Consider the following 27,961-nt stretch of genomic DNA (forward strand, 5'->3'; position numbering starts at 1 on the left):
AGCCAGTTTGATGGTTTTTTTCCAGTGGAGTGTGGGCATTGCTGGGTTTCAATGGCTGTGATTTGTGTGTGTGCTTTCTGTGTGTTTATGATTTAGAAACTGCTGTGACAAGAAGACAGAACAGTTCTGTGTATGTAAGTGCAGCTTCTCCAGGAGATAAGGGTGAAGTCTCTGCAGTTTACACGTGTCAGACCTGTTGTGTGTGATGAGTGAATATTTTTTAGCTTAGCTGTTACAGGCACTGCCYTGAACTTCCCTGATGCTATCTGCTTCATGACTCAGTGAAGCATTTTATTTTACCTTGTTATGTCAGACTGTTAAATAGGATTGATTTTAAGTAATGGTTTGTATAGAGTTTTAAAGTGAGTATTTGTGGGATATTAAGATTTATTTACACCAGTAATGGATGCCTTGTATGCGTTGTTGTGGTAATAGAAGTGGTATGATAGTGGGTTGTAAAAAAAAAACAAACAGAATTCAGAATGCATGAAAATGTCTAAATAATCCATGCAGAGTGATGGTTTTGAGTGTCATCTTTGTTCCAACTGTATGTTTTTTTATTATTCTTTATTGTTATTTTCCCTTGACTCCAGCTGGGGCTATTTGTGGATTTCAACCCTGAAGAGATGTTACTGGGTGCAGAGGAAGGTGAGGATGATGGGGACCTTGAAGCAGAGCTTGCTGCTATCACAGGAGAAAAAGTGAAAGAAGGAAAATYAAAACCAAAGGGGAAAAGTAAGTTAAAGTGTCTGAATTTTATTTACCTTAAATAAATGTATTTATATTATTTATCTAAAAATATTTAGATTTATCTAAAATGCTTTTGCATCGCTGGTGGAAGCTGAAATTGCAACTGCTCTTTCCTTTACTTTTGAAAAGTTTAATTTGTTACTACATGACAAATGTAAAAGTTTTTTTTGTTTGTGCTCTTGTAGACATAAGAAAAAGATCTGTGGTGGTTGGCCCATTTAATGACTAAATTAAGACATGCGTTTTTAGCATGTGAAGTCATAAAAAGGTGTAGTAGGCGCTAGATGATTTCAGAGGGAAATTGTGTTTCTTGTGGAGGGTGGGTTGTTTGTCATGTGGTTGTTCTTCTGTTTTTGTTTGAAGAATGAATTTACATAATGAGCATTATATTTTTAGTTACTTGGAGTCTGTAACCAAAACTGAATCTCCATTTCAGAGGGAAATACTAATCCAAATACTTGGAGAATCCTGTAGCTTGTGTTGTGCAGGTTAGAGTGTCTCTTGGAATGGATTAATACTATTCTTAATACTTGAGGCRTTTGTTAATTTTGTCTGGTAGTGTTTGTACTGCAGTTCTGCAGTGTTTTCCGGGATTGCTGTAATCTACCATAAAACAAGGCTGCTGCTGAGAGGGACACTCCAGTGAGCATGCTCTGCCTYTGAGCATGTCCGTGTTTGTGGAGCTGCAGCACAAGCTGGTTCAGGAACTGATCTGCAAAAATAAACTTCTGTTGTTGTGGGAGGTTTTCAGCTGAGCCAGGTTTGATCCCTGCCTGTCTGAGAGCTGCAGTGACAGCAAGGGAGAGGTGGCAGCCTGTGGTTGAGGTGGGACAAGGAAAATGGGACCTACATTTGATTCCATGTGTGTGAGCAGGTGCAGGAAGGGAGCGTTAGTGCACCTACAGCCTTATCTGCAGCTCTGCAGTAATTTGCCCGTAACAAAGAGCAGCAGGGAAATGAAGAATTTTGAAATGTTTCGGCAAAGCAACTCTATAAACACTGTAGCTGATGATAGAAGACATGTTTGTATCTGAAACTAAATTCTAARTAATTTCCACTCTCCAGATTTCAAAATTTTCATATACTCTTAAAGCTAATGAGTGTAATTGTGCAAATAAGCACGGTAACAGAACTTCTGCCATTGGACATAGGTTACTTGTGGCTACAACATGCAGGATAATGGTTTGAGGGTGAATCTGTGTCAGGAACTCTTGAATTGCTGTCAGCTTTTCAAGTGCTGACTCCCCTCTCACCTTCATGTCACCTATTGTGTTGTTTCAGTCTTTTTGTCCATAAGAGGAAAATGAAACTTCAGACAGTGCAAAATTAACATTTACTATGCTTAACCTTTACTGTTCCTTCTAAATGAGTGGTTCAKAAAGGATTTTCCAAACTAATGTGTAGCTGTTCTGTTTTCCTGTTAGAATTGGAAGTGTGTAGGTTAAAAACTCATGGAATATGAACAACTGGATAGATGGCACTGGGGACTCATGAGACCTGGCCCAATGCATGGTGGGGGCAGGATGCAGGTCATTGCCTGGAAAGGAGGAGGTGCAGTAAGGCCAGGGGAGAAACAGATCCTGTCTAGAATAGGATGGAAAAAAAGGATCCAGTACAACACATGTGCTTGGTTCTTAGCTGAGCACAAGGTGCAGTAATTCCCTSCTGGATTCCATCCTAGAGCTCTGATTGGGCTGTTGGGAAGTGGACTCCTCCTCCAGCTTGAACATGCAAGAAGCAAAAGCTGTGCTGTTGGAATATCTTATGCACAGAGATCCCTGCTGTCTCTGATAAATGCCAGCTGGRCAGCCACTCATGTGTTTGAAATTGTGGCCTCATCTTGCTGCACTGGATTAGAGCTGAAAAACCATCTGAGGAGGCTTGATTAGATTTTTTGCCTCTYCTGGGGTTTTCTGCACAGCCAGTTGCCTTTGAATATGGCCTGCAGTCTGAGTTGCTAAGAGTTTTGCTAAGGGTCAGATGTATGAGCAGAGTGTTTTGTACAAGTATTGAAGCACTGATASGGTAAATTAGATTATTTGAACAGAAACAATTTTGTACCTGGGTAGATTTTCAGCTGATTCAGCAAATGCAGGGAGTGAATGGATCTGTTTAAACTGACTGTAAAGCTSTGTCCTGAAGATCTGTATTTTCTGCAACCATTACTGCCACTGGTGAGTCACAGTCATGTGTTTGCACAGGGAAGTAGCATTTACATGGACAGTTGGGATTCGTGGGCAAACAGCTTCACCTTTGAGTGTGTGGAGGAAGCTGATAGTTCAGGAAGATGTGGTGGGCACAGGATGAAGCACAGATGAGAACTTGSCAATGAGGAGTTAAATATAAGTTTTCAGGATGAAGACCAGAAGCAAAATTGCAAAATGAAGAAGCCAAGAAAAATTTGGAAAAGAYTGAGTCTCATCATCATAAGACAGCAGTGCAGAAAATGTGCAAGTGTCTTACTGCCTGCCTTGMCTGTCACTCGCAGAAACACCAGTGCTGTTTTTCCTGGATGCTCACTTCCCAGTCTTTGCCCTTTATCCATGAATATACTCTCATTTACCTATGACACTGTGCAATATATGGGACACGAGGGGAGTGTGCTGCTCCCTTTCAGCTGGTGGCAGCTCCTTTAGGATTTGTGTGACTGCATAACTGTTCCTCAGGGTTTATGGCTCCTTGTGATTTCTTTTTACAGCTCCTCTGCCCATGGATCACATTGAAAAGATGGCTGCAGAGTGTATGAARGACCTGAATGAAGATGAGGAGGAAGATGCAGATGATGAAGACTTGGAGAGAGATACAGACCTGTTGGTATGYGTAACTGTTAGCAAAAAGTTTTAGTATGTATTTATTGTATTTTTTTTTTTTTGCATTTAGCAACAACATCTGTTAATTTGAGAAGCTAAAATACTGCAAAAGCATTCCATTAGATGCATGTCTCTGCAAGATCCATCCCCATGCTCAGCAGAATAAGAGAGTTTCCTAACATTTATATGTGTGAGGGTCTTAGAGAATTAGGGGAAGAGCAGGAATCCCATTCCATGTCAGCTGGTGAAAGGCAGCCAGGGACAGTCTCCTTAAAGTGATGTCTGCCACCCTTTTGCTACTGCTTCAAGCAGTGCTTGGCCTGAGAGAACACCTCAAGAAAGTCTTTGTTGTTTCAGTGRGTGATCTAACTTGGCTGGGTTTAGGGAAGCAGTGTAAAACAGTGGTTTTGACTGCCACTGCTGGTGGAGGCTTCTTGGAAATTTCAAATTTAGGTTTGTGTAATCTTTGTAAAAGTACTTCTCTGAATTTCTTCAGCTTCAGATCTCCAACCACAAACTTGTGTGTTGATCGTGGGAGTGCAGTGTGGCTTTTCAGTGGTACCAGGAACCAGTTTGATTTAAAAATAAAAAATGTAATAATATGTAAAAAGTACTTGAGTAGAAGAACTTTAGACTCTTCACTTGGGTTCAAGATCCATCCAAAGGTTTTGAATCTTGAGACTTGATTTTATTTTGTCTTTTGAGGACAAAGAAAATTTTGAGAAGAGCCTTTTGTTGGCTTTTACTTTAGGCAGAGTTGCAAGAAGTTCTGGGGGAGGAAGGTGAGACAGGAAGCTGTGAGGATGACATGACACCAACAGAGCCATCCCCAGATGAACCAGAAGATGAACTACTTGAACTGCAATCACAGGTAGGAGTGAGCTTCATGTTTCTGACAGTTTTGCTAAATCACTGTTGTCAGGTGGCTTAACAAGAATCTAGAGAGTTCTTGTCTTCCAAGGGAGGAAAAACTACACTACTGCTGTTTTCTTTGTGGAAATCAGTGCTGTATGGATGCAGGTGATTCTTTTGCTTTGTTCCAGGATGAATTTTGATGTTAGCATAGAATTGAAGAGGTAAACAATTGGAGTCAAGCATGTTTTGTCCCTCTGTACATAGGAGCATGCAGACTGCAGTTCAGCCTTCCAGAGTTCCTRTCTTCCCCCTCAGAGTATTGAGCAGTGTGCTGAAATTATGAGGCATGTTATAACTCAGCATCTCTGACATACTTCTGGATTTTTTTCTCAGTAACATTATCTGTCTCAGCTTAATTTGCCAGTCCTCATGCAGTCAAATCCAGTCACTGCATGTTTCTGTTGTGTGCCACAGATTCCAGTGCCCTTGTACATTGGGCCCATTAGTAAATGGGATTGAGAGGGCTTCTGTAGAGATAATGGCAGTAATTACATCAGTAGCCATCTGCGGGGTCTCTCTGGCTGTGGAGAGTTTGTAAGTAGCTGCTCATGGCTTTGCTGAGGCTGCTTCTGTCACTGAACTAATTCCAGGCTGTAGGAGGAGGAAAAAAAGCTCTTGTTGTAAAACCAGGTTGAAGCCCAGAAGGGAGAAAACCAGCATGCTTTAAAAATAAGAAAAGAATAAGTCAAGATYTGTGCCAAAATACCTCTTCACACCCTCTGTTGTGTGGGGTTTGAGAGACTTTACTGTTCTCTTCACCTACTCGTCAACCACATGGCTCCAATTACCCTGTGAGTGAGAGTTTTCCAAGTCTCTCCACCCATTCTTCTCTGTGACGCTTTTGAGAGAGCCCAGAGGTGGATCCAGGGGCTGTTAGCACAGCACAAATGCTCCTCTGTTTTAGGGGCTGTTCCTTCCCTGCGCTCTCAATCCTCGGCAGTGTGTGTGTGTGTGTAGAAGAGGAGTGTTTGTTTTTCAGTGCKGTGGGAAAACTCGTCTAGTTGGGTGAAATAAGTTTTCTTGATTTGTTTTATTGTTTTTTCTGAGACCTCCTCACTTCCTGCTGTTACCAGTGAGCTACAACAGACGCTGGAGGGGAGAATTGCTGACTACAGGACAGCGATTTCTAACGCAAAGGAGTCGGGGGAAAGCGCCAAAATACGGCGATACGAAAGAGGCCTGAAGGTGAGTTGGGACCATCAGGACATGACTGAGGGGGAGGCAAAGTCAGCTCTCTGAAGTGGTTTTCCCAGGTGTGTGAGTTTGTTGATAGGGGAGTGAAATTTTAATGTGCTGCCTGGTGTTAAAAACATTTGTTGTTACTGACTACCCACCTGATACAGCAAACACACAGATMAAGTATAACTTAGTTCCCTTTTGTGCATCAGCTTTGTTTCTGCTGAATATGGTAGGCTGTAGCTGGAGACAGTGTTTGTGGTACGTGATAGACCACGCATCTGGATCTGATTTTGACCTGTGCAGACTGCTCAGTGTTACCTTAAAGCAAACTTTTGGAGCCTTGCTGGCACATAACCATGCAGTTATCACTGCTGCCTTCCCTTAGGTACTAACCTTCCCCTCACTTCTGTCAGACAGAGGGAGGTGGTGCCTTTCCCTGAGTGTGTCCTCTGTGCTTGAAGAGGACTAGAGCAGGATTTTTGATTGAGGCAATTAAGGACTGCAGCAAAGAGCAGTTTTTCCAGCCTCTCATGGTTCCAGGCAGGTGGCGTGCTTGCAGTGAGCTGCAGCGCTTGTTTACTGCTGGGCAGGGCCTTTTTCTCCCCGTTGCTTTCAGCAGCTCCCCTGTATCACCTCAGGCAGCAGCAATTGCAGCCCAGAGCTGTGTACTGGGGGAGGATGTAATGGCTCACGGGGTACCAGGTGTCTCGGGGTACAAAGGGAACAACTGAGGCCAGCTCAGGGGAGGGGAAGCACAAGKAAGATGTCTGTGGGTCCACTGCCTGCCAGTTCTGACAGGAGAGTACATGAAACCACCTGACCTTTCTGAGAGCCAGAGGGATGAGCAAACCAGCTATTCCATCCACTGAGGAAGCTCAGTGCACTGTGCACTTCCTTTGTTTGTCAGGGTRGGGAGTTTCCCTGTGCCTAAGCCGTGTAACTATGGATAATAGACCAGATCTCACTTTACAGCTCACTGCTGCTTACTTAGCAAAATGGCATGTCAACAAACGGTGTAGAGTTCTCCCTTGTATCGCTCTCTCTGTTCTTGGAACTGTGGACTTTAATCTCAGTGTTTAATTCCACTTGCYGTTAGTCTGTCACCCCCGTGTGGAGAAGAGGGAGCTGTCTGTGGATTGCTGTAGTCTCATATGCAGTCAGTTCACAGTATCACTGCTACAGTTACTTAACAGGTCAAACAATGCCATGGCTAAAAGAAAATAGCAGTGATTCTGGCACTGATGAGATTTTGTTGTTGTTGTCTTTCTGTGCATCCGTTTCAGTTTCTGTGGAAGATGAAAGAAGTAAAACTTTTGGTTTTGGCTTGAAGTGCATGGTGGTCTTTTGTCTGAACCTCAAATTAAATTTAAAAAATAAAAATATGAGGAAAGTAGTATTTGGGATGAAGGAGGAGTTTTGAAAAAAATGAGCAGCCGTTAACCCAAGTTAGAGATGGTGAGAGCTTCTTACCATAGGTGGTGAGCTGAAGCTCCATTTTCTTTGTTAGTATTTAATGGCTTTTCTTATTGCATTAAATAGGTTTGCAGACTCCTTCCTTCCCTGGWTCCATGTAGGCAGTGACATTTCAGAGTAGCATATTTTATTGTATTTTAAAGACACACAAAATCTATCTACATTTAGTATAAATGGCTTGCATGGTGACTTTCTRTGACAAAGCTGAGTGGATCACATCAGCTCTCCAGTAATTCTGGGTGCTGAGGTACCTGCAGTTACCTGGTTTGGGCAGCAAGGCCTTTGCAYTGTGTTGCTCTGGTAAGTGGACACCTTTCACTGGCATTGAAGTTGGCCTTGCACAAAAACAGGGAGCTGAAGGGCAGCAATCTGTGGTGGTGTGTGTGACAGATCCTGTCRCATGAAAGAGAATGAATTTGTGTTTTTATGATTTTGTACTGGTAATGTGTTTGATGAAAATACCTATTGGCTCTGTTGTTCCTTCTCTGCCAGACACTGGAAACCATGCTGGCTGCAGTGAAGAAAGGCAGAAAAATCAATGAGGAAGAAATGCCACCTCCTGTTGCAACAGGGAGGASTTCTAACGTACCTCAAGCCATGGGAGCAGAGCTGGAGAATTCAGGAGATCCACCAGAGAATAAAGCTGAGTCTGCTGCCAGTGATGAGCAAAAAGCCTCTCCTGAGGCAGGGGAGCGTTTGGAATCAGAGTCTTTACAGGGTCATGCTGCTGCTGATCCTACTGTGGAAACAGGTACTGTGATCTGAGAGAAGTAATTRCAACCCTGTTTGAAAGGTGCATCTTCCCTGATTGTGTAGCAAAGCACTGCTTATGTTGGAACTTCCCTGCTGAATGTCTCAGATTTGACCATGGAGTACTGAGTTTCAGGCAGTGGAATCTGTTATTGTTTTAGAGCTCTTCTATGCAGTGGATCTGTATCCTTACCTTTTCCTGTGCCTCAGTTTCTCTTTCATTATTTGACAAGAAATTCTAACCTTTAAAGAATTTTGTGATACTTACTTAAAGGCCTAATACTTTTTCTTTAAATTGGGAAAAGTGGAATTATTATGTCAGGTAGGATTTCCACAAACTGGAGGGAAAGGGACATTTGTAAGACAGCTGTTGTGACTTAGAGCAAAAGAGGACAGATGTGGGTTTGCATAGGTGGATGTAGCCAGGGATGCACATCTTGCATGTTCTGTGTGAATCTCAGCATTGTTTCATTCTCCCAGATCTCCAGYGCAGCAGCACACGAGAAATCCTACTTAGGAGGCAGAAGGAGTATAAATTAGCAGCTCTAAAAGCCAAGCAGCAAGGGGACCTGGAGAAAGCAAAGGAGTACATGAGGGCAGGAAAGGTATGCACTCAAGTAACCCTGAAAGCTGAACATACTCCATGCTGTTCCCACATGCATTGAATGTCAGATACTTACTGTGGCAGCTGGCAAGTCTTGACAGACCAGAATAAATCTTCTGTTTTGTTTTTTCTTTATTAGAAATTTAATGTGGTGTTGGAAGCYTTGGACAGTGGGCAGCCAATAGACCTCCAGAATATGCCTCCATCTCCTCAGGGTAAGCCTTATCTGAAAGAATCCTTTCCAGAAGTCTCTCTGTGCTGTAATGAAATGATTTTGCATTTGATTGCAAAACTATTAAAAGAACTGAAGATCATTTAGGACTGAGGCTTACTGCATATTCACAGTCTAATCAAGACCAGTGAAGAGAAATGAGGTGTCATTGCTTGTACTGAAGTTAATCTCTGAATTACAAGTTCAAACAAATATTGGTGTCTGATATTCCTGGTTTTATAAGCYGGTAGATAACAGCAGCCAGTATTTGAAGTGGAAGGGAAAGAAGGATAATGGCATATTTTTAAAATTTACTGTATTATTTGATGGTGTTATGTGCTTCAACTAAAGTTCATAATGTTCAGATTAACAAACACATTGCAGTACACTAAAGTATCATTTGAAAGCAAGTTACCATTATTAAAGATACCTCAGTCCTGGTAAGAGAGAGTTTGGTGGGTTTTTTTAAGTAGATGCAGTATCACCACCARTAATTAATACTTGGTCTGTGCAGCTCAGTGTTTTAAAAAAATTACTTTAGTAGATYATTTTATTCTAAGAAACTAAATGACATATTATTTCAGTAACTCATGAGATTCATGACTCAGGTTACTGATCACTAAATGGCATTGCAGAGAAACTACCCAGGATATAAYCTTTGCCTTAAAAAGTGCAAGATTTTTGCAGCAAATAACCTTGTAGTTTTCTGAAATACTCACTGTTCTACAATACTAGAAGCTGGAGTTTCTGAATAGATTACATGAGTTTCTTCCCTTTTCCAGCACATCTTTTGTTACTAGAATATTTTAGTCAATTAGCAGACTTGCTCACTCTTTCCATCTGCCAAGATACCAAGTTATATTTTGGGGAGAGAGTTCTTGGAATACTTGAACTACTTTTACTTTTTTTTTTTTGTCCTCAAGCAGCCCTAACCTAAATTAAATCAGCATTTGAGATTTTCTCTTGTAAAGCATGTTCTGTAGATAATGGGAATCTTAGACTTAACTAGCCTTGGAGATACTGTTTGGAAGCCAAAAATCTTCCAGGAAGATAACGCATGATCAGATGGATGGTTTTCTGAGTGACATGCAGCAATAATTGCTGTGTATGGAGCATGCTGTGAAACTTCCTGCTTTCATTGTTTTGCAGATCTTGAAAGTTTAGTACCAGATGCATCCAAGCAAAAAGTACCTCCTCGGGTGGGAAGTTCCCAGGATCTTACAACACCTGAACCTCAGACCCAAGAAGCTTCAGGTAGGACTTTTGGATTTCTCTAGCAAGTAATGAAAATACACAGCTGGAAAGCACTTTATGGTCTGCCCTATCCCAGTGAACTGCAGCAGGATTGAGTAATGTTGAGCTAATGKTCCTGAGTTCCTGAGTATTGTTTGCAGCTGATCCAATCTGTACTTTTGTTCTGGATCAGTGATGGAAWTAAAAGTTAAACTTTCTTTAGTACAGCAGTGTTCATAAAGTTCAGGAACTTCCCAGTTATGGAACTCCTGCAGAAGGTGAGGAAGGGGAAGAAAAAGGCAGCCTGTGTCTTTTGAAATCTTAAGGGTGTGGCATTTCAATGTCTGTGTGGTTTTCAGAGTCCCTGCAGCAGCCAAAGACGGTGCTGGAAGCGCTGCAGCAGCGGCTGGAGAAGTACAGGGCAGCAGCAGCTCAGGCTAAGGCCAGCGGGGATGATCGGAAAGGCAGGATGCACGACAGGATAGCCAAGGTAAAACAAGAGTGTGGCCCTTTGCATCCAGCAAAGCMAGTTGAATTAGTTCTCTTGCTGAAGACTTTTTCAAGGCTAAAATAATTAGTGTATTGTCTGTCTGTTTGAAAAGAGGTCCAGTGGGGAAGCTGGAAAGCATTTGGAGGAAGAAATAGAGACAATGCACATATTGTAGTAAAATACTGAGTCTTCTRCAGTGTTTATGCTGGTTAAATACAGATGATTGTTGATTTATAGTCAGCTCTGGTTTATGTCTTACTGAGTGCTTTTTGTTGCAGCAATACCAGGATGCCATAAGAGCCCATAAGGCAGGGAGRAAAGTGAATTTTTCTGAGCTACCTGTTCCTCCTGGTAAGTGTGAACGTAAAACGTGCTAATACCAAAATTATTGTATACCTGCTAGGCTCTGCAGGGGCTGTGCAGATATTGCCTCCTCATCCTGTGGAACAACTCCTCTTTCTTATCAGTGAGTAGCTGGCCTTGCTGTTTGATGGTATTGTGAAACTCTTTATTAATATGCTCCCAAACACTGACTCTAGTGAATCTTCTTGCATAAATTCCCATACTGTTTGACAGTATGGGAATTTAAAACTGGCACTGTTTGAAAAGTCATACGCTTCACCATGGGCAGGTGCTGAAAATGTTACCTGTTTATCCTCTGGGCCAGCCCTCCTAGAGGAAAGACTAAACTTGGGTTATATCGATGTCTTATTTTGCTGGAAAGAGGTTTTTAAAAGTGAAAAAATTGTCCTGATTCCTGTCAGAAGCCTCAGAACTTTATAGGTAATGAGTACCTTCTTGTAACATCAAATCAGTATTGCAGCTCTCTTGGCCAGTAAAAGCCTACAGAGATAAAGCAAATTATGCCCGTGGTCCCTCTGAGACAGTGACAGAGGCAGCAGCTGAGCCTGTTCCTTGAGATGCTGTGTCCTGTTTATCTTCTTCAGAACACAGAGTGCTGTGTCTGTAAAAGTTTGGGCAAGGTCATCTGTTAATGCTCTGCCTCTCATTTGCATGATGCCATTTCTCCCCAAGGAAACATCTTCCCTTTTATCTTGTGCCTSATGTGTTCTTCTGAAGGATGCACTCAGCACTGCAAAGCTTTGGATGCATTTTTTTAAGTTAGAAAATAAACACGGGCCTTGTGCTGTTCTTGTCACTGTCAGTGTGGCAATGGCAAGCACTGCAGTGGTAGCAAAGTAGGCCCTGCCAGCTCTGTCAGGTCATGGGTGGCTTTGAAGCTTCCCTGCTTTGAAGGTGTCCCTGAAAAGCAGGCTAGCATCCCTTTCACCAGAACGTGATCCCTTTCTTGGTAAATAACAGTTTCTGTAAGCGTGAAATACTCCATGTTTATACCTCTGGAAACATGGAGAGCTCCTCAATGTCCTTSCACATTAGCTGTGTGGTTTTCAGCCATCTTTTAGAGGCCACATGGTTTATATTGAAGACAACCATCAGGCAGTCACTGAAACCAGCAGTGAATTATCTTGGGATGGCAGTGCCTTTCATGGCATCTGGGTGGTGACAGGTACCAGCCTTGGATTCCTTGAAGGCAGAAATGCTGCTGAGTAATGGATCAAATGTCACACAGGGCAGCAGCACAGGATTCTCTGTTCTGTCTGCCTGAGTAGCTCAAACTTGTGCTGTAGCAGCCATCTCTAAGTTTAGAAGCAGTTTAGTCACTGTTTCTTAACAGTTCTCATGAGACTGGCAGCAAGAACAYGAGAGAAATCTTAACAGACATTTTATAGTAGGGGCTCTGGGTCTCTTCTTTGAAGCTGACACTAAACTGGTCATGTAGAAGTGAGAGTTTATCTGGCTTCATCARGCCTTCCTCCCATCCTTAAAAGGATAACTAAACAATGAAGAGCATTATTCTTCATACACTTCACATTTAATTCCTGTGATTCTGCCTTAGTTTGCAACCTCTGCATTGCAGCAGCTTTTCAGCAGAGGCTGAGTGTTACCCAGCTGTCAGCAGTAGATTGTTTATTGCTCTGGGGGTAACACTGGGGGTAGCTGGGTTGTTTGCCCGCTAAGGTGAGGCAGTAGTGAGAGGGGGAAAAGGGAGACTCAATTCTTTGCTGGTTCTGGGGACATTGCTCCTACTGAAGTCATGAGGTTGTGAGATTCTTTGGCTGGCTGCCATTCACTTGGCTTTGAAAACTGCTCTGTTATTCCATTATTTTACTATCATCCCCTTAAGCTGGGTATCTGTGAGCGACCTGATCTTAAACCCACCACTCAGACTTGATCTAGCAAGGCTTTGTGGCCTTAGCCTCAGTCTGGTTAGACTGAATTCTAAAATATATTAGATAATAGGTATTTGGATAGAAACAGCTGTACAGTAAACAAGAAATATGGAAGACACACCATAGGTGTTATGTAACTCTCTCTTCTGAATTTCTCTCCTTCACAGGATTTCCCCCTCTTCCTGGTGTTGCAGCAACGGATGGTGGCAGCACAATCGCTGCTGTTCTGGAGAATGCCAGCAAGCTGGCAAACATGGATGAGAATGATGAAGAGGAAGAGGTTAGTGTTTCCTGGTAGGATGTGTRAAAGTTAAAATGACATCTGTTTTGGGATTCAGAGATGAGGCCATTGGATTTCCAGGTGGGGATACTGAGATGAATTACATTTGCCAAAAGCCTGAAGAGTGCAGGATCTCAGTAGTRATTTCTGTTTATGGTGTAGGGGAGACAGATGAGATATTGTTACAGTACCCCCAGAGTCTGTGAGTGCAGGGTCATAGCTGTCTTGTATTTGAGTTCTGTTTTCATAGCAAATGCTTCATGTCCTGGCCATCCCTTTACATCATTCTAAAGTACTTAAATCTGTACTTTTATCCTGCATCCCAGTAGCTTCCTGTATTTGTTCTTTCCCAGGATGTTCAGCATTTACTGCTTTTTGTCAGGCTGCACCAGCATTTAGACTTTGGTTTGATTTCTTTCTCTTTCTGGATTTGGTTGCTGATAGTGTGTGCTTTCAACTGGAGAGAATTTCTAGATTTTTTTTTTTTCTGCATGCCTCTGCTTCTTAAAAAAATCACTGCCTTGTTGAACATTCCTTTTATTCCATCTATAGTGGAGGGTTAATGCATGCATGGGTCTACTACCTGCTGGCCTGGCATGGCTCATAAACCTCCAGAAGTTAAAATTTGCTGTCTGGAATGCTATGCCCCGCTAAAAAGGGATCTCAGAAGGCTGAGACAGTGATAACCATGGTTTTGATGCTTGAGATGCTGTCCTCGACTCTGGAATAGATTTATGCACTTATTATGCAATTCTTTTTGTTTTGCTAGAATGAGCCTCTGACCCAGGCCCCAGTTGCCAAGAAGCCAACTCAGGTTGTTAAGCCAACTCCAGTTCCATCTGCTGCAGCTCAGGAGAGCTCTCCTGAGCACCTGAAACGAGCTGCATCAGCCTCCACCCTGGACAAGTCAGAGTCAATGGATCATCTCACTCCCGCTGGTAAGTGAAGGGATCACCATTCCCAGTGTTCCACATGCAAGTTGTTTGCTCTAGTTTGGTGAATACTTTATCATCATAGTTTAGGTGTGAGCCTGTGAATGTGTGTCGTGGATTTCCTCTGACAGGAGCCTCAATATGTGTGTACTGGAGGGTGGGCCCACACCAGCCATGCAGCTTTATTTCACAGAGACAGCATGTATAATTATAAGGCTGATTAGGTTTTTAATTAATTTTGATGGAACAAGTGCATCGATTCATGATGTTTAACTCTGCTCGCAGCTGAACTCTCCATATACTCTCATTAAAGGGGATGGGTTGGCAGTGTGAATTATTCATTGATCTAATGGAGCTCCCTGCATCAGGCARTGCTCTCTGCCTGGTGCTTCACCCAAAGATCTCAGGCTGGAGGTGCAGGCAGTGCTTCATCAATCTCTGCTCTTCCTCTTGCTCAGATCTCTGAGCAGTTGTGTGTACAAGATTAATTGTACAGATAATAAAGGACAGCCACCACCTCACAGTGTGATTTGGGCACACACAGACGGTGCCCAGGCTCTCACTGATACCTTGACTGTAAATCTGTTCTCCTTCCCTTCTGCCCTGGTCGTTCCCTCAGGATGAAGTAGAGCTGCATGGCTGACTGATGCACTAACCTGGTATGGTGTAAATCAGTCTCACTGGTGTGGYTGTCCTTGCTGCTTTGGCAAGGAAAGAAGAGACTCAAGAATTAATAAGAAACTGAGAGAGCAAGGCCTTACAGTTAAGCAGAGGTGGTCTGTCTGAGTGGGCCTGCACATATTGGAGTTCTTTTCTGACAGATCAGGGAAAAGAAGTTACTCCAGAGTATGCTCACAACATTTTGCTTTTTTTCTGCATGCCTCTGTTTCTTAAGAAGAAGAGGCATGCAGAACTTCTTCTCTGTTAACTTTTTTAGACGTTAACATAGAGATCTGAAAGTTTGGATTTAGCTTCTGCTTTGGATCAATCAGTTGTGCTGGAGTCTGTCTCAGACCTGCAAATTAGGGGCTGTAATAACTCTTGTGACACTTGTGAAGTGCTGTGAGKTTTTTTTGATGAAAGATGCCATTTTAGAAGGCAGCTCATTTCTTTTTCTATTGCTTGAAATTGAAAGTGTCCAACAAACAGTTGAGTGCAGTGAGGAAACGTCCTGATTTGATATCTCTGCTTCCACTGATCTTTTCCTGGCTGTAAACTGAACATGATAAACCTGTTTCAGGGGCATTAGCAGTGTCAGATGCATGAATGTTTTTGTACAACTGTTTTTCAGTTAAGGAGCAGCTGGCATTTCTGGAGAACAGAAAGAAGCAATACCTGAAGGCAGCCATCAAAGCCAAGAGGGAAAACAACCTCGAACAGGCAAAGACATATCTCAGAACAGCAAAGGGCCTTGACCTAAAGATTGAGCAAGCAAAATCTGGCAAAACCRTTGATATTTCCAAGGTTAGTAGGACTGTTAATACTCTGCTTTGTCGTATTCTGGCACATYTAAGTGCTTATTTTTCTCTATAAGAGCTCTGAAATACGGTGTTCTTGTGTTGCAGCTGCCATCACCTCCAACAGATGATGAGGGTGATTTTATCTTTGTACACCATGAAGATGTCAGGCTGTCTCAGAAAGCAGATGAAGTTTATGCACAGCTTGTAAAATTGCTGAAGGACCAACATGAGGTGACCATTTTCTGTTTTTTAGAAATGTTTTGCTGTTTCTTTTGTATGTTTCTCTGGGGTTTATTAATATTATAATCCCATCATTGTTTCAATGGGGGCTTTTGTTTCTCTTTTTAAATACTCTTATAATCTTTCATGTCCTAAAATAGAGAATATTCAGAGTGGGATTGTATGACTAGTTGAAGCCAGAGGGTGTGCTGGGAGGCTTGGGACTATCAAATTATCACTGTTAAATATGAGCACTCAAGTTTGAAAATAATACCTGAATGATTRARASTAGTCCTTAGGTGAACCTCATATCRAYAAATCAGGTGATTAAAAAGTAATAGGRAGAGCAGCTCAAACAAATGCTGTGCTTTGGCCTTGAGGAGTGGGGTGGTGAATGCTCTTGAGTGACTTGGGAAAACACTTGGTTTTTCTTAAATTGGTTGTCATCAACCTCAGAACTGTGCCAKTCATGAATCTGTGTGTGAGGATCACTGAGTGCATCTGTGTTTGGTTTTGTTTGTTTTGACAGAGGTGTTTGCAGTATTCCAAGCAGTTCATGCATCTGGGAAATGTAGCAGAAACAACTCGGTAAGACCCAGTGCCTGCTTCTAATCATCCCCMAAAGTGGTTATTTCAGGATTGAGTCTGGCTGACCCCCTAAAGATATTYGGGTTTGGGTTGGTTTGACCTTGTGTGGGAGGGCTGGTGGCTGTGATTCCTGCATCTCCACATTGAGCTCTGGTTGAGGGTTACTCTGTGTTCYGTTTGATGTTCCAGCATGTGTGTAGCTTTYTTGTTGGTTTTYTTTTKCTTTTTCTGTAGGTTTGAGAAATTGGCACAAGGTTGTAAAAAGGACATGGAGATCCTACAACTTGCACGAGCACAAGGAATGGATCCTCCAAGCCATCACTTYGAGGAAAGAACCTTTAAAATGATAAGGTGTGGAAAAACAAAAGGATTTCTCAGGCTGGAATGACTTTCCTAGTCTTTTGCCCTTGTATTGAGGCAATTGTGGGCTTCAGCAAATTTGGGTGGCATCCAAAATTAGGCTCAGCATTCCTGAAAGGATACTCTCAACAACTTAAATGCAAAGAAATTGTTCTCTAACTTCTCTTGCTGATTCTTTTGATTTCAAAACACCTCCAGCTTTCCCTCTTATATCCTGTTCCCTCAGCCATTACTCTTTCCTTGTTTCTCCCTCAGTCCTGTTGCCCCCTGGGCTTTGTTCCTGGCCTCAGAGATATTTTTAGCTCTGTTTGTGCTCTTCCCTTGCTCTGCTGTATTTTGTGGAGATGAGCTCTGTAGGAGTGCACTATTGAAAAAGCTCTGACAAATACCCGTGGCATCCTTGTCTGGCAGTGCATCAGCTGACAGTGGCATGAATATGTTYTTTTGTCTTTCTCTTTTCACAGGATATTTTCTGAGCTCAACAGCACAGAAATGCACCTTCTTATTGTCAGAGGAATAAACCTACCAGCCCCACCAGGTGTGTACTCAAAAGGGCATGTGGGCTTTTTCCTCTGAGTAGGCAGAGAAAGTAATGGGGAATGACATTTCTCTATCTTGAAAGCCACTTCAAGAGCCAGCACTCATTAAAACRAAATAACCAGGTTTTGGGCTCAAGCCTTTCCCCAAAACCTTTAAACAGTGTTTAAAGAAAGCAGACAGATGAATAAAGAGAATCTGGGTTCCATCTGGACAGAGGAAAGAACTTTAAATTGTCCTGGGTTCACTCATAACTGCATCATATTTAAGGTTTCATTTCAACCTCATATTTTTATTACGAGCACCTGCCTTAAGTTTGCACCATTTTGGCGTGTTTTGCCCCTTCAGTAGACAGGGTTTGCTCCTGCCAATGTTACTGCTTTTAGCCCCTTGTTCCTGGGAGTTTGTGAACCCTCTGTGTAGACTGTCTTAGACTAACAACATTTAAAAAAGCAGGTGTTTTCTTTTGGATGCCAACTTTCCRTGGATTTTGGTTTGGTGGATGGGTTTTTCAGTCGTCAGGAGACAGGTCATGAGCCCTACTGAAAATCAGTCAGGTGCTCTTGAAAATCCTGCTMAACCTGACAGATGCAATGACAGTGTCTGTACTGGCTGTTTGGATTGGCTGGTTGTTGTCTCACCCAGGTGTGTCACCAAGAGATTTGGATGCATTTGTGAAGTTTGAATTTCAGTACCCAAGTGCGGTGAGTGTGTTGTGGCTCTTCTGCCCCTCAGTCTGTTCCCCCTGCCACTGCATGATCTTGTGAGGGCTCCAAGGAAAGGGAAAACACTTCTAGACACCCTGCCTGSATCTGCTTTTAAAGCAGATTTATTTTTCTGAGAAACAAAACTGCTGAACGTGTTGGCTGCCAATTGGAGCTTTGCACCTTTTTCTCGATGCTCTGCACACGTTACCCTTGGCAGTGTGGTGTCTGCAGGTTCTGTGTCACCAGCACTCCCAGTGCTAAACCACGTCCACCTCTCCCCCCAATGTTAGCAAAGTGTGTAGAAGTTCATTTCTTTCAGGAGTGCAAACACACCAAACCCAAGGGCATACAGAGTTGTTAMAGAAACAATTCCGTTAAAGAAACAAGCTTTTAAAGGCATTGCTTTTGAGCATTTCTTGTAATAATAGAAATTAATTGAAAGGGTTAATCTTTGTCATCAAATGCTCCTGGTGATTTAATTAGCAATTACTGTATCTGGAGAAAGAACTTGGGCCATACAAGTATCTCGGCCTTACTAATTGATGYTTGTGTGTATGTGCATGTATATATGTGTATGCATATAAAAATATGTATATACATATATATGACTTCTTTCCTTGGAATTTCCCAGTGTCATCCTGTTCCCTTCACCTTTAAAAGCAGTCTCTGGGCTGAAAAATATTCAAACCTTAGAGCTAGAAGGGCTTCTGAGGAGAGGCTGACTGGTCTCTTACTATCAGTAGAAGTTCTGGGTCTGCTGCTTTCTGTGTAGRGTAAAACCAGACCTTGCTCTTGCAGGGCTGATGCTAGCCCTGGGAGAGCGCAGAGCCTGGATTTCTACCTCCCAATAAATTCTGCAGTAATTCCACTAAAATTAATTCAATTACTTGTGGGAAATTGGTCAGACCAGGTTTGTGTTTAGGTTTTGAGTGACACAAGGCCTTAATGAAGAAGTAACTCAGAGTGGCTGAAATCAGAATTGGTCTGTATAAATAATTTTCTGGGGAATGAGTAAGAATCAGCATAGTTTTAATCTATTTTCCTTTGTTTAAAGAAAAAGCAGATCTCTACTGTTTAGCCAACAGTGAAATATTCCACCTTTCTCCTTCATAGCTGGAATCAGTTTTGCAAAGTAGCTGCAATAATTAGGTCACATTGTCCTTGTTCGTTCCCCAGAGATTTAGTTTGTACTCCACTTTAGGTTAAAAGTTAATTCATTTTGGTGGCAGATTGATTGTCATGGAAAATAATAGTAGGGCAATTCCCTGAATGATTTGTGATGAATTCCTTGTGTAGCTTATTATTCCAGCTAATGCAGGAGGAACAGAATTACTGTGTTGTGGAAGGTGCACAGTTTGTCATGGAGTTGAACAGCCCCAGTCAGTTACTTTATGATGATTGGATTGAATTGACTGTGACCATATAGTTTATCTGTGGCTCTCATATATAATGTAATGTTTTGGCTTATTCTTTCTCCACTGTTATCCTTGTTACCACAGTGAAATCCAAGTATTTTAATCTTGAATGTACCATGGCTCTTTTATCAYTTTAGATAACCCCTAAAACCTCATGTTTCTTGTATAGGCATAAAATAGCGGTGGCAATAAAAATGGTCACTGCTCTGTATTTTGAAGCARTATCTAACAGTTTTATATAATGTCTGTCTCTTTTTTGATAGGAGCAACCTCAAAAGAGTAAAACACCTGTAATTAACAATAACAATTGTCCAGGTGAGTCCTTTTTTTATGGARTATCAGGAAAAATGTTGCACCTTAGGAATCCCTGGAGGATACAGGCTGGTGTCAGACTGTGAACCAGGCCCAAGGGCCTGCCACCATCTTTTTTCTTCATTCTTGGGAAAGGGTTTGTTGTGAAGTCCAACTGTGTTGGCAATTTCTCCCCCCTCATYCCAGTATCGGTGGCAGTTATCATGTCATGAATTAAAACAGTATTAATGACAATCCAAAATACCCCTTCCCAGTCATTCCAGCCTTACTCTTCATTTTCTTTAATATTTTGTACCTTTTTTCTTAGCCACAAATGCTATTTACTTGCTGAAAGACCTGAACTCTAGTTTTGGCTCCGCAGTAACTTGCTGTCACCTCAAAATGATTTGGTTTTCTGGAGTTTGGTTTCTGTCCCTGTAACGTGAGGGTGACAAACTGTGGCACAGGGACACATCCTGTGAATGATTGAAAGACCTCCTGGTGGGGGTTCCTGTGGCTGTGATGTGTTCACAAATGGGCCAAACAGAGATAAAAGAGGTCTGAGTAGGGAATAGAGCACTCATACCATTTGACTCACAGCTTTCTTTYCCATTATTTTACTTGCAGAGTACAACCAGCTTTTCAAGCTGAACATCAACCGGAACCACCGAGGCTTCCGACGCGCCATTCGGTCCAAAGGAATTAAATTTGAAGTGTTTCACAAAGGGTGAGTCCAGTTTGCTTCTCTGCTGACAGCTGAAAAGAGTGTTGGAGCTGAAGTTTATGAAGCATAACCTCTTAGCCAGCACTAAAGAGTTGTCTGGTTCTCATGTCTGAGAACTTTCAAAATGTGCCTGAGCTCTGTAGCTTCCCCTGTGGGAATGAAAAAAAGGCACAAGCTCAGTGAAGTTGATTCAGATCAGGTGAGGATTAGTGTGTTAWAAAGAGTTGGTGAGACTGAGAAAGCAGTGATTTACTTCAAATTGKTTTGATTCTTACCCAATTTGGTTTCCATCATCAGGAGTAGAAAATTTAAATATTCTGTGGAATAACTCTGTAGAATAATGAAGTAAAGTGGCARCAAAATATGAACAGCAGTAAAGCAGGTGACAGAGGATGGCAGAACGAGAGTTATGTTTTTGTACTTACACTCATTCATTGGATCTTGTAATATTTCCTGAGCACTGCTGGCAGCTGTCTTGAACCAGACAGACTCCCCTCATCTCAGAGAGCAGGATGAGGAGATGGATGGTAACAAGTGATAGTTCAGGGAAATCATCCTCAGTCTGGGCTCATAACTGAGTTACTCAAAACAGGAGTGGCTCTATTTCCTCATCCCTGGGTTGGTTGTGATCCATGACTCTGATGGGGTCCCAGATAACCTGGTTTTGTGTGGTGGCTCTTTGTGCTATTCTTTGTTTCTATAATGAGCCATGCACAAATTGTCCATAGTTTTTTTCTGAGATGGTTTTCAAGTTGCATGTGTTTCTTTTTGTGAGCTGAAGTCCCACTGTTTTACTTCAGATCATCTATTTGCATCTTTGTTAAAGCAAAAGCTGATTTTCTTACTCTTTTTCTGTCAGTCCTGACTGCTCCACTGCTCTGTGYTCAAGATCCCCCTCTTGCAWMGARCTGTGAAGTGTTTACATTTRTTYAAAGTGWGTTTTTATCACCTTTTCCCAACCATCTCCTTGGGAGAAAGGAGAGGATCCAGGCTCTAAACACTGTCTGCTCCCTGTCTTTTCTAAGACTACAGATGAATAATACTTTTCAGAAATGCTTTTGTGAATGTTACAGCACTGGGGTCTCTGACAGCTCTTTGACGATCTCCCAAGAATTATTTTTCTCTGTGAGCAAAGGAGACTTGTTTCAGGTCATATATATTAAACTTCAGTTTAACAGCACTTTCAAGTAAAAACCCAGCAATGTATTTTTCCAAAGGAAAAGTCTCTTCTTGAACCTCTCCTAAAAGCTTCTGAAGATAAAAAGGGATTTCCCCAGAGCTGTTTCTGAAGCCATAGCCTAGAGCAAGTTCTCAGTCTTCACAGCAAACCCCTGGAACTGATGAGGAATGAACCAGTCTTTATTGTTTCTGGAGTTGTAAAATGGAAAAATACTTTAAAAAATTCAGCAAGAATTGCTGATTCCCCTAAGTGTATGAGCAAAGTGCCCCACACACTGCAGTACTATTACATAATCCTTCATTTTAAGGTGCTTGTGAAGTGAAGGAAGTATTCTAGCATGTGAGCTAATGAATTCTGGACTTTCCTTAATGGTTTTGTGAGTCTGCTGTGGCCTTTTTGATTGTTTCCACCAATGAAGTGAGGCTCCATCAGTCTTTGGGAGTTTCCACTGCATATGTCAAGTCTTGCTTGATAATACCTTAATATCTCTTAATAGGAAGATGGGTGAATATTTTGGCTTTGTAGGGGGTGGGTTTTTGTATGTTTGTTGGTTTGGTTGCTTGTTTTCTCTGAAATAGAGTTGGTAGAAAAGGGAGCTTCTGAAATCTTGCAAAATTTCCAAGAAAACACAGCAGGTGTGGCCAAGTTATCATTCTTATCTCCAGACTCTGTAGAGTTTAGTTTTTTATCAAACCTTTTGGGGAGTGGTTCAGGGAGATGCTTGGATGCAGGCAGAAAAATTCTGTGCTTTGAGCTGAACAGTTCTGTGGAATTGGGGCATTTTAGTTGCCTTCTGGAGGAGTTTGGATAAGGGTTGTGACACCTGTCTCTGTTAATGTAAAGAGTGACTGCTGATTCAACTGTTAAACAGAAGTGACTTTAGCAAGGAGAAGTTGATTGTTTTCCTCAGAGGATAAAAATGCTTCTGTGTTTTAATTCCAGCAGACTGAAAATTCTRAAATTACAGTTTTTGACTGTTGAAACTACCAGTATGTAGGTGAATCAAAACAATAGCTRAAATGTTCTTATTTACTGAAATTGTTTTGGTTTATCAAGATGAAACAGGATGATTCATGTGACTTTTTCCTAAAAGTAGCTTGCCAAAAGCAGCAGGTGCCTGTGAAATGTTTGTTTTGCTGGGAGATGCAGCTTCCTTTGGGAATTCCTTCAGGCTGTTCATTAAACACCCTGAGCAGAGGGTGGCCCTGTCCTTGCCACTGAGCCCTCCTTCCCTGTCACCCTGTGCAGGGGCAGAAGCTGCTGCCATTCCAAGTGCTGGTTTAGTTGATTGTTTTTCTTCACTGCTGTCCTCATCCTTACCTTGGTTGCAAAAGAACAATTAACAAATGAGTACTTTCTTGTCTTGATCCTTGTAGTCTGATTTTTAAGGGTTTGCCTCTGGCACTGTGGTGTGCAGGGTTCCAGGAGTGTGTCCTGACAGCCCTCTCTGGATGTGGGGATGGAGCAAATAGCGATGACCTCTGGGCTTGTTTTCTCTTTAATGTTCTGCCAGTCCTTACCCCTTCACTTCTTTGGCACAGGTCCTTTTTCAGAAGTGACAAACATGTGGGGACAGCACACTTGAAACTGGACAAGCTGGAATCAGAATGTGAAGTTAGAGAGATCATCGAGGTAGGTTTTCTGGAGGTGTGTTCTTCAGTGTTTAAACCTAAAGGGGACAGGAGTATTCAGATCACATAAATGTGTGAGTACAGTCAGGTTTTGGATTAATTGAGTTTGGTAGTCTGTCTGTGTTGGTAGGGACCTGCTCTGCTGAGTTACAATCTGAGGAATCACCTGCCTGTGACATCTCCCAGTCACCTGCAGGGATCTCTGGCATCTTTGAGCCATGGGGAAATACAGTCACAGTTCCCTGAGGCTCTGTAGTTCAACATTATAATCCCTGTTTGTCCTAACTGCTCTTCTTTCTGTGGTTATTTCAGATTTTTGATGGAAGAAAGCCCACTGGAGGGAAACTGGAGGTTAAAGTGAGACTCAGGGAGCCCCTCAGTGGTCAAGATCTTCAAACAGTTACAGAAAATTGGCTGGTCCTTGAACGTTAGTTCTGTCTGAGGTATGAACACTGTGTCCAGAGGTGGTCTGGGCAGGACCTGACAGGGCTACAGATAAACTCTACTTGAATAATGTCTTTTGTTGGCATTGACCTAATTACACAGCTGTGGCTTCAGTAGCATTCCTCTTTGTATTAGTGGTGGGGAGTTGACATCATTTCATAAATGAGGTTATGGAATCCCTGATTAGTTTGTATCTCAAAGATGTTGTTTCARTATCACTTGAAATACAGGGACAGCTCCTGGTGTCACCTTCACGAAGAATAATATTTAGAAAATAAGTGATAAGTAATCCATCTTCCTTTGCTTGATCTGCTCAGCCCCTATGTTCCCTCTTCCTAAGCATCTGGTTTCACTTTACATTTATAAATGGCAGTTAAGCAAATATTCATCAGCTTCAGGTGACATCACTTTTTTGGAAGCAACAATGTGGCAAATGGTGGAAGATCGTAGCGACTCAGGTCTCATTKCAGTACAGGAGGCACCATTTGGGCACCAAAGGGTCTGTTTGAGTGGTTTCCTCCCAGCCAAGGAGGTCAGGAGGTCCCATGAGCTCCAGTCAGGCTGAGGGACACATTTGATGGCCTTACCTGAAATAACAGCTTGGCCTCATGCCCAAGCACTTTCCATCACAGGAGCTTAATAATTTTGCTCCATTGATTTTTCTAGTTGGCCATCCAGAACCTTCATGTCAGCATTTTCCACACAATGTCACCTTGAACTGTGAACATCTGTTCCGTACTGCAGCGAGGAATCTTGATGAGTTTGTTTGTGTTGTTTTCCCCAGATCCATGGGAATGCTGGAAGTCGTGGGCTGAGCGAAGGCAGGAAGATGCTGCTAAGCTGCAAGCACCAAAGATGTTAAACGAATGCACTACTGAACCTAATGTCTATTTTGATAACAGCCATAGTGCTTATTAATAACTCCAAGGCAAACAGGAGGCTCTGGGAATGCGCTGCTGCAGGGCTTGGGACYGGTCTACCCAAAATAGACAGAATTGCCTTAATGTGGGACTACTCATGTAGCACCAGGACGAATGTTACATTAACTATGCAGAGTGCTGTGGGAAAGGTTTAGCCGCTTAAAAATAGCCTGAGGCAGTGCCAGAGCTTTTTGGTTAAGTCACAGGTAAGAACTTTACCAGGATTCCTATGCCCAAGTGTCTGAGCAGCCGGCATGGTTCAGTGAACAGTCTGTTATTGCTTTTTCTGTTCTCTCCTATCCAGGCCTATTTGGGTTGGGATCTTTTTTTGTTTCCTAAACCAGAGGAGAGCTCTCAGGCAGCAGTGCAGGGGTGTCAGTCCCTCCTCTGTGYACGCCCTTGGCATGTGAGGTTCCATGGGCTGTCCCTTTCCGAAGGAAAGGCTACAGGGCTCCTTAGCAGGTTGGTGTTTACAGACCTCATTTTTGTTCTGGCTCCCAGTTGTGTGCCGTGCTTGCTGCACTGCTTGTCCAGCGCAGAAGGGTACTGTGCCTTCATCCTGTATTTGTTGGGTTTTAATTTAAAAAARAAAGAAAAATGTACACTAGACTCTGCTGCTTCCCAAATTTTCCTTGTATTTTTACAAAAATAGGCTTTTAGAATTCTTCCAGGTGATGGGGAAAACAGTCACTCTTTGTCCTTTAAGAAAACTGGATCATGACTTATTTTCAGGAATGCTTTTTGTGCAGCAGCATCCAGAAAAAGGTACTAAATCTGTTTGTGTTTTTAAATCTCCGTGAGCTAACAGAAACCAGGGATCTGCAAAGGGAGGATGTGCCTGTGCCAGGGAGCCAGCGGATTTGGGTGGGCAGGTTGGGAGACAGAACAGAGTCCAGACAGGTCAGGCGGTGCTGCCTCTGTCTTCCTGAGCAGATGAAGACAATACAGTGTTTAGTTTTTAATTTCAATAAATTTAATATACAAAACTACATGTTGAAAATAAAAATATAATATGCAGTTTTTTGCAGTGTTAACTAACTGAATTTTAAAAGTACAATTTTTTTCTAAACAAGTACTCATTTTTAACAACATGGTAATTAAGGTCATTTGAAAGGCTATGGTTGAAGCAAACATGTCAGTCACCATTTGATAGTGTTTTGCACAAACAGAATTCAAACCTAAAAGATTTCTGGGGCAAAGAAAGAGAAGATAAACATTTTTCACCTCTTTTACTGCATTATTAAGCGTAACAATGCAACTAAAATAATTGGAAAGCCGCTGCTGTGGCAAAGCTGGAGTGCAGGCTCTAGGAGGAAGATTATTACCGAGTTTCTGGAATGCTCTTCCAGCTGTGGAATCGTGCCTACACCGGGTCGTGCTGAGCTGTGTCCCAAAGTGCAGAACCAGTGTGCAGAGGGGTTCAGGTGGCCTCAGTCCAGCTGGGCTGCACAGGCACCTTGGCAGGAGCAGGGGTGGGTCACAGCTCCTGCTTTGGCCAGCAGGAACCATTAAATGAGCTGTAAGTCACCCACCTTCCCCCAGTCGCCAGAGGTAAGGCTTCACTTGGATCTAACACCCTTTTAGTGTGCTCCCTCTTGCTGGCCAGCTTTTGTTAGTGGAGTTGGCCCCAGTTCCCTGGCCTGTCTTCTCCCAGGCTGGGTGTTGCCATCTATAATTTGGAACATAGATTTCTCAGGCTTTGCTTTTTTGAGAAGCAGTAGCCATTTATTCCCGAGTGCAGCCTGCGCAGACATTGGGTTGCCTTTCTATGAAATACATCACTGTGCAGTCACCTTTCCCCTGCCCAGCCAGTGGTGTTGATCAGTTTTAAAAGCAGAGCCTCAGTCTCACAGGGGCTGTGCACTCCCTTCCTCTTTGCAAGGCCACTGGTGTTATTCTCTCACAGCMCAGCCCAGCCAGGCCCCGCTGCATCCCCCAGAACAGACTGCAAGTAAGAAATGTTTGAGATACCACAAAAGTTCACCATAAATTAGCACCTCTCTTCCCAAATTAATTAGTTCTAGACTGGAGGAGAAACCTTCACCCCTCTTTCTGGGAGGGACTCAAAAAGCACTGCTTTACATGACTATGGCTAAACAAACCCAACCCCTKCTCCTGCTTACAGCTCTTGCCACTGGTTAGCAGCTTTCCATGGAGACAGTGAGAACATGGAACCACATTTCCTCTGGCTGATGCTCAATTCCAGCTTCTTAATGCCCTGGCAGGCACGAGCAGCTGCTTTCCTTACCAAAGYCCTCTCAGGTGAGATCAAGAGCACTGGGCCAAGTGCACGTGTTCAGAACTGACCACAAAGCCTTTTTCAGCAGAACATGCAGGAACAGCCACTCTATACTGGTATCACAGGTAAGCTCGGACATGGGGCTGCAATATGAAGTGCAAGCTGGCTTGGGTTACATGACACTGGCGTTACACTACAGCGAACAGCAGGGAGGGGACAGAGCTGCCCTGGGGGGGACTTGCTTTAAAAAGCAGGACCTGCTGGGGACGGGAGCAAGATATAACTGCACTTCAGGGCTGATCTTTCCTCTGCTTCAGACGGATTTGTAAACAAAATACAGAATAGCAGAGTTGTAGGAGATCACAGAAACCTGCCCAAGTGACGGACTTTTGTGGTGAATAGAGGAAAAAAGTAAACTAACCTATTATACACACACAACTGCAGTTCAGTAACTTTCAGAGAGATGCCTGTCCTGCTCCTCTGGATGCACAGCCAAACAGAGTTATGGCTAGGGAATCTTTCCCTCTGTCTCAAGGGCTTCTCCAAACATATTTCAACCAMTAACCTGGTTAAAATAATGTAAACKTTACTTTTTAATGTCTACATAATAACCACAAATGGCATTAGGATGAGGTCAGAATGGAGGTCTTGATTGTTGTTTCTTACATGTCCATCTACAAACAGTACAAGGTTGGAATTTCACTTTTTATTTACGCCCCAGTGATCTTTGCACCCTTTGAGCATCGAGAGTACACGACTGTAAGTCTTTAAACATGAGCATTTTTCTAAACAGTAACAGAAGTGGATTAGCTGCAAGGATAGCATAGCCATGTTGTAGTATAGAAGCTGCCCTGATCCTCTGGTTGTTGACAATGCATAGAAGATTTAGAATTATGGAACAACTGTCCCTCCCCCCTCCCCCCCCCTTCCCCCAATAGTGTTAACAAAAGCTTAATTTTCCAGTTTTAAAGTGCAAATGATTCAGATACAACTGCTGCTGGAACAGGTCTGAACAGAAAATGAAGTCCTCTTATGAGATGTTTTCCAGAATATAAAAGATGAGCTCCATTATGACTGGCCCCTCACTCAACTGACAGGCCCCTCCATGAATCACTGGCACTAAGGCACTGTCCAGGTCATTCATGTATTGAGAGGGCAGTGGCTGTCCATTGCTCCCAGCTTGATAACCAACCTAAAAAATACAAAGAATGGTTTTTAAGAACAGGACACGAGGCTGTGAGTCAGGGCAGTAAGGAAGGAGCTGTGGCCTCTCCCCGGGAAGTCAGACACTTGAGCTGGATCTAGCAGGCACTAAAGCAGCTTTTTCACTTTGTGCTGCTTTGTGTTCCCAGTGGCTGCCTGTGCAA

General features: G+C 42.7%; 2 protein-coding genes across 3 annotated transcripts in view; one reads left to right on the plus strand and one right to left on the minus strand.

Moving 5' to 3' along the window:
• Positions 1–25,329, plus strand: part of CC2D1B (coiled-coil and C2 domain containing 1B) — a 28,169-nt gene extending 2,840 nt beyond the window's left edge. Inside the window, exons 3-25 of the mRNA XM_057367037.1 lie at positions 594–735; positions 3,449–3,564; positions 4,312–4,431; positions 5,523–5,660; positions 7,620–7,878; positions 8,358–8,482; positions 8,621–8,696; positions 9,842–9,946; positions 10,285–10,415; positions 10,694–10,766; positions 12,835–12,947; positions 13,717–13,885; positions 15,171–15,343; positions 15,445–15,570; positions 16,088–16,146; positions 16,381–16,497; positions 16,971–17,044; positions 17,689–17,747; positions 19,429–19,480; positions 20,084–20,183; positions 22,902–22,992; positions 23,304–23,434; positions 24,220–25,329. Coding sequence (XP_057223020.1) covers positions 594–735; positions 3,449–3,564; positions 4,312–4,431; positions 5,523–5,660; positions 7,620–7,878; positions 8,358–8,482; positions 8,621–8,696; positions 9,842–9,946; positions 10,285–10,415; positions 10,694–10,766; positions 12,835–12,947; positions 13,717–13,885; positions 15,171–15,343; positions 15,445–15,570; positions 16,088–16,146; positions 16,381–16,497; positions 16,971–17,044; positions 17,689–17,747; positions 19,429–19,480; positions 20,084–20,183; positions 22,902–22,992; positions 23,304–23,423 — 2,538 coding nt within the window. The 3' untranslated portion in view covers positions 23,424–23,434; positions 24,220–25,329. The remainder of the gene's footprint in view (positions 1–593; positions 736–3,448; positions 3,565–4,311; positions 4,432–5,522; positions 5,661–7,619; positions 7,879–8,357; positions 8,483–8,620; positions 8,697–9,841; positions 9,947–10,284; positions 10,416–10,693; positions 10,767–12,834; positions 12,948–13,716; positions 13,886–15,170; positions 15,344–15,444; positions 15,571–16,087; positions 16,147–16,380; positions 16,498–16,970; positions 17,045–17,688; positions 17,748–19,428; positions 19,481–20,083; positions 20,184–22,901; positions 22,993–23,303; positions 23,435–24,219) is intronic.
• Positions 25,330–25,370: 41 nt separating this feature from the next.
• ZFYVE9 (zinc finger FYVE-type containing 9) overlaps positions 25,371–27,961 on the minus strand; it is a 55,296-nt gene continuing 52,705 nt past the window's right edge. For both annotated transcript variants that reach the window (XM_057367035.1, XM_057367036.1), the window contains exon 19: positions 25,371–27,786. In XM_057367035.1, coding sequence (XP_057223018.1) covers positions 27,625–27,786 — 162 coding nt within the window. In that variant the 3' untranslated portion in view covers positions 25,371–27,624. The remainder of the gene's footprint in view (positions 27,787–27,961) is intronic.

This window comes from Malurus melanocephalus, unplaced genomic scaffold (assembly GCF_030028575.1).
Source record: "Malurus melanocephalus ecotype Western Australia unplaced genomic scaffold, MMel_1.1 scaffold_74, whole genome shotgun sequence".
NCBI lineage: Eukaryota > Metazoa > Chordata > Aves > Passeriformes > Maluridae > Malurus > Malurus melanocephalus.